This window comes from Haemaphysalis longicornis, unplaced genomic scaffold (assembly GCF_048455015.1).
Source record: "Haemaphysalis longicornis isolate Haplotype H1 unplaced genomic scaffold, Haemaphysalis longicornis Haplotype H1 scaffold_7, whole genome shotgun sequence".
Classification (NCBI taxonomy): Eukaryota; Metazoa; Arthropoda; class Arachnida; order Ixodida; family Ixodidae; genus Haemaphysalis; species Haemaphysalis longicornis.
In genome coordinates, this window is record NW_027526422.1 from 107,476,694 (window position 1) to 107,482,693 (window position 6,000).

Here is a 6,000-nt window from a genome sequence, read left to right on the forward strand (position 1 = left end):
TGTAGCAACATGCGTGCCAGTTAACCACATGTCATCGACGACGGGTGGCCCACATTTTTTCCAACGTTCTTCTTCTTCTCTGATTGCAGGTTGAGCTGAACTCCACCAGGGATTGGAGATCTTCAGCGGACGCTCGCGGTGCCTTTGGATGTAGCCGTCGTGGCTGGGTTCGGCTGAGGCGATGCGGTTGTGAGCAGCGGCTCGGAGTAGCGGTCGTGAAGAATTGCTGGTGGGCGCTGCGCGCAGCGCGAGGTTGAGCGCCATGGCGTTCCGTCGGGGCGCCAGGGACATCAAGAAGCAGTCCTACTACGTCTGGTTCCTGGGAGCCAAGGAGTCCCGGGGTCTTCGCGGCGTCGAGTACATCGCTCCTGTGCTGAGGTTTCTGCTGGAGCGAGAGAGAGAGGCAGAACCGCCCAAGGTCACCCTTCAGGTGAGCGTCCAAGGGGTCCTAAGAAGTGAATGAACACTTGGAAATACTCGCTAGGCTCACTGCCGTGCTTTGAGATGAACATGTTGCCATAGTATAAAGCTTCGTTTAGTTTGTTAAACTGAGTTAAAACAAAGTGGGTCTAAGTTGTCCCGCTCACTGCCACGTTCTGCCTTGTGTTCGTCGCTTCCTTTTTGCGTCATGTTTTTTGAGCTGTGATGTTCTGCCATGCACCAACTCACCCAACTAGAAACGTTACTGCCCAGGCAAGTTTGACGAGCAGGGTTTTCTTTGAACAGCCCAAGCGGAAACAAGCCGAGGGAGAGGGAAAGCTTGTCGAATGGCCATATGGGAAGTTTTTTTTTCTTTCAAAAGATAGATTGTCTTTTTAGGGTTAGCAAAAGACTTCCCGAAGCCGCATCTTGTCGTATAAGCCGTACAGAGCTTATTTTTCTGCTGTTCGCGCTAATGATAACTTCATTATGTGAGCAAGGAAATGTCGCGGACGAATTTAAATCACAGAATGCGATGTACACTCTTTGTCAAGATTTTCTAGGCAAATCCTAAGCCTTCCGGACCACAAATAATTAAGAAAATTGGCTTAACCTTTTAATGTGACAAAATTATTTTATGACAGTACGAAAGTATAAGGTGCTTTTTCTAGCTATCCGGCATAAAAAGTTTCAGCCTCACTCGGTACGTAAGCTTGTACATTGTATTTTTTTGCGGCCTGTTCACTTTCGGCATGCCCTAGAACATTTTGACAAAGACTGTACATCCAGATGGAGAGCCTTCGACAGGGCGTTGAAAATGGGTGGGGGGGCTTAAGAAAGTCGGCGCGACGAAGACGACGACGACGATGATGATGGCTTTTTCCGGCATCTGAAACGGAGTATTTTTCGCAGGAACGGCCCCAGCTTTTCTAAGCGAATCTCAAATAAAACACTATTCATTTAAAGTAATAGGCCTTTATAATGTTCAAAAATCCACATGGTGTTATAATTAAGGTTACCACTCGTTTGGCCAGGTAAAAAAATAAATACACCCTTTACGTGGCCCTCTAGCTGCATTTACAAGTGAGTGCTTTCACGCGTCAAGCAATCGACATCCTTACAATCGACAACGCTCGTCCCTGTCGTCCTCCGTGGTTCGCATAAATATTGCCCTTCACACGTCTACAATCGACATCTGGAATAAAACTATGGGAAGGCAATCATTTACTCCTTACAGGAACAATAAAACTCTAGTGATCGTAACGTGTCGGTAACAAATTGCGAGAAAAAAAAAAAAACACGACCAATTGGGGGAAAAGTAACGACTCTATTTTCTGGCCAAATGACTCAGTCGTATTAAGCCTCGTGGTTTAGGCCACTCCACCCAGTTAATTCTTCTTGGTTTGAAATCCATGCTTTATCTAATCGTGCCAAGAAAAAAGATAAGGGGGGAGGAGGGGGGGGGGGGGGCTCGAGACCCCTGACCCCCTTCTCTTTTCAGCACCCCTGGTTCTATGTGTACGTGCATGTGTACTCACTACGCCACAAAGTCCGCTCCTATATCTCGCTCCGAGGTGGAGTACCTGCTTACGGAAAAGAGTGGTTTGTGTGTTTACGGATCCCAGTTGTCCGTGTGTCGCGGTTCAACTCGCTCTAAGTGTTATGCAGGAATTCCCCTTATGAACTCGTTAAGTTCGCAACAGGTTGAGGAATTCCGTCACACTCTCGTTCCCCTGGAGGTCAGCCGCGGGTCAACGCCCGATGCGATGCTCAGAATTTGCTATGTATATCACATATGCAGAGCAGCGAGATTAACAAGGCAACTTAACACTATGGAAATGGGAATTAGCTGCATATATCGCAACAGCTTATTCGATACTTAGCACTAGGGAAATGGGATGGCGACGCGAAAAGGACGATGCAATGTGTGATGAAAGGCATCAAGACATCAAAAAGCCTTCAGTAAAGCTTGGTGTCGGGTCAGTTGGCCGCGCATCAACAGTTCCATTTCGTATCCTTCATTGTGTGTTCGTCTCGTAAATATCGGCGCTCTCCGTAAACGTTTGACTGCTCATTATTTTACTTTGCTAACGGAGGGCCACTCAGCTCAGTCGACTCAATTAGGTAGAGGAGCATCTTAATTGTCGTCCGTGAAAATGTCGAGCCAGACTGGAATACTGGACGTGTCGCCTGAGGAAGTGAGCAACGTCTCAGCGTTATCAGAACACGCGAGAGCTGTTTCCTCTCAGACGGGGAGCACGGATAGAATAGAAGAACCAGTGATGGACTGTTTTGTCGGGATCGATCGCAGGCGTGTCAATTGGCGCTTTCCGAGATTTGTAGCAGATTACAAGAAGAATTTGTGATAGCAGAGCAATATAACTGCTAAGCCATGTTGCTAACCTTGTATAGAATGCGTATGTCTTCAGCAAAGCGCTGTAGTTTGTAATATCAGCTACAGCGACAATGTCTTGTTTCAATAGTGGTCCAGCGTTGAGGTTTTTTTTGTATCTGAGTGATGCCACCGTGGGAGGTTTCGCGGCATAGGGCTAGGCTTAAAATAGTGCATGCGTATTAATGCCGTAGGTAAATTACCGAATTCCTCATATTTTATGCGCACTCTTTCTTAAAAACCGCGCAAAAAGACTTCATGCACGAAACCACCCGATTTTCACCACGCGTCCTCCCGTTTGCGCGCAGGTCAGCGGCAAGGGCATCAAGATGGTGCAGAACATCGCGCGCGGCGCCCGGGGCAAGATGGAGCAGGTGAAGCACCTGATCCCTCAGCACGCAGTCACGTGCGTGCACCAGGACGGCGACCTCGTCTGCTGCATCTTGCTGCTGTACAACCCGGTCACGCGCTGTCCCGTCCACGTGCACGTCTACCGCTGCGACTCGCCCGAGACGGCGTCCATGCTGCGCCAGCAGTTGCAACAGCTCGTCGAACGGCCCGACAACCAGACCAAGTTCCGAGAGATCGAGCACCGACTCGCCGTCAAGGGCCTCCTGCGCGAACATTCGTTCCACAACCACCACCACCATCACCACCACCACCCGGGCCCTCCGAGGATGCCGTCCGACGGGAGGACCGAGGATGGATCCGAGGACCGTAGCGATGTCTCTGAGGTCGAAGAAGACGAGGACGGCGGTTCGGCAACCGCTCCGTCCAGGAGGCCGGTGGTGGCGGCTCCTCCCGCAGCTCGCAGCCAGCCTTCGGTCGGTTCAGCGACGTCGTCCGGAGGCGACCGCATGGCCAGTCTGTACGCGTCTCTGGCCGCGGAGCTGCGCGAGAAGCTGAGCAACCCGACACGCGGTCCTCTTCTGCTGCCGCCGAGGGACTACGGAACCGTGTGCAAGAGGACTTCGTCGCGACCAGAGGGCGGCTCCAAGTCGAGCAGCGGCATCGGCTCCGACGAGCTGCTCCCACGCGAGCTGGATTCGTCGTCGGACGAGGAGTGGACGTCGCACCAGAGGGAGCAACAGCAGCACCGCCGAACTCGTCGGCCGGTTTCCTTCCCAGCGGCGTCGGCGGTTTTCGGCCAGAACCCGTTGACATCGCAGCAGCCGCAGAAGCAGCCGCAGCCACGCCATACTCAAACTCCTCAGCCTTACCGGAACGGACAAGTGCCACAGCTGAGACCGGCGTCTCAGCAGCATCAGCTGCCGCACCAGCGACAGTTGGCGACGCCGAGGCAGCCGATGCCTTTGGATTCTAGGACCCCTCACCAGCAGCCAGAAGCTCCGAGGCACCTCCAGAAGAGAAGCAGGGATTACAGGCACAGCTTTGCGGAACCGACAACGCGAAGGGCCCTGCCCCTCTGAGCGTTACATCTCTGTAATGACTCGTGTCCCTTAAGAGAACACAAGGTTCAGGTGCCGGCGTTCGAAAGACGACTTTGTGGCCATGAATGAAGCGTGCCTTCGCGAAGAAAGAAGTCCTTTGCCGCTCTCAGCTGCACAAGTATCAACTTGTACGAGTCATGTAGAGTGTGCCGGGGATGCATGTATCGTGCAAAGTCAGTGTCGTCAGTATGCCTTCCCCGAGAACAGATTCAATTTCCTGAGATCCGTTTCTCTCGTGCTACGAAGCTCTATTGTCTTAAGCGAAAGTTTGAAAGTACTGGGTAGCCCCGCCACTGCGAGGGCCTGGTTGGGTTATGGATTGTTTTCAGTAGCGTGAACACGTTTCCACTCCCCCCGTACAGAATTTGACGGCAAAAAGGGGCATGTTTTAAGCAAGTCTACAGACATGACGTATGACGAGTTGTAATCTTTGATACATTTCACTTTGGTTTGCAGCACGTCGAGGCGAAAGTACGCCTATGGGCTATGCGAGAAAGCGAAACGTCGAAACTAGATGAAGCAGCAAAACAGCTTTTTTTCTCTTTTGCATTCATTGAATGCAAATGGGACAATGCAAAACCTACCTTTTAAGTATGAATCGAATGCAGAATCGACCTTGTAGGTATAAAAAATGGCTATATGCTGAACAACGCCACACTTTCTTCCCAAAATACCTCGCCTTGACCTGCCAGGATCGATGAAAAGAGCTTTCGAGGATGGTGCTTATAAATTGAAAACAGCCTGGCGCAGGGTTATATACACAAAAGTTAACCACGCTCTGACGTCATCTCCATGGTTAGTGACAGTTCACTGCAAGGAAAGGATTAAGAGTTGGCGTGTTTATCACGCTGAAGACAAGTACTACTCTTCTGTTCCCGCGTACAGCACTTGCAAGGACTCGGTAGGAGTCGCCCTCTGTTGAAAGTGCCCTGGAAAGAAGAGTGTTACTGCAAATAATTTTTAAAGGCGGAAGGAAACGCTGCACGTAGTACTTATTGCACAGGTCTTGTCGACGCCGCGACACTGAGCTGTGCATATAGGAGCACGTCCGGCAGCTGGCTACCATAAGGCTGCCTGGAGAGCAAGGCACCACGTTGAATCCGAGTTGGACAGTAGGTGAAAAAATGCGCAAGAGCTAACACCCGACGACGCGGTCGGGACAACAGACCTTAACAATGAAGATTGCGAGACGAAGGAGCAGAGGAGCGCCGAGCATGTTGCCACTGCCAGCATCTAACGACCACTTCAAGCGACTGACGCTGCAAACTTGAACCGTGTCCACCGGAACTTTGCTCGCCAGCGTGACTGTTATTTTCTGGTTACTTTTACTTGACGCAGCGGCGTTTCGGGCTGCTGCGAAAGTGGACTTCCTTTTTGGACTTGTTCGAATGATGCTAGTAATGAAATAAAATAAAGCAGACTTAATAGGCTCTGTAAATCTTCAAGTCTGAGCTTGTCGGTGTCGTTCCCTCAAGACATGGTGGCTCTGAACGTACGAGCAGTGAATCCACCGTATTTGGGCCCCTGTATCATAACAATGAGTATTTTTGCACCCTTGCTTTAGATAAACTAAAGTCCTTGTTGACCGGCACTCGCAGTGTGGCATTGCCAAACTGCGAACATTTTCACATAGCTGATATCATTCAGGTAAGTGACGCCTGCAAAATTTCAACGGAACTACAGCGGATTCTATGCAAACATATGAAACAGAGACTTTAAGAAACAGAGGCATGGTTG

At 50.6% G+C, this 6,000-nt stretch overlaps 1 protein-coding gene across 2 annotated transcripts in view; it reads left to right on the forward strand.

Annotated features, from left to right (window-relative positions):
- The window catches only part of LOC144146793 (uncharacterized), a 110,727-nt gene extending 105,046 nt beyond the window's left edge, over positions 1–5,681 (forward strand). For both annotated transcript variants that reach the window (XM_077678726.1, XM_077678727.1), the window contains 2 exons: positions 90–430; positions 3,121–5,681. In XM_077678726.1, the coding sequence (XP_077534852.1) occupies positions 263–430; positions 3,121–4,242 (1,290 nt within the window). In that variant the 5' untranslated portion in view covers positions 90–262 and the 3' untranslated portion in view covers positions 4,243–5,681. The remainder of the gene's footprint in view (positions 1–89; positions 431–3,120) is intronic.
- The last annotated feature ends 319 nt before the right edge of the window (positions 5,682–6,000 follow it).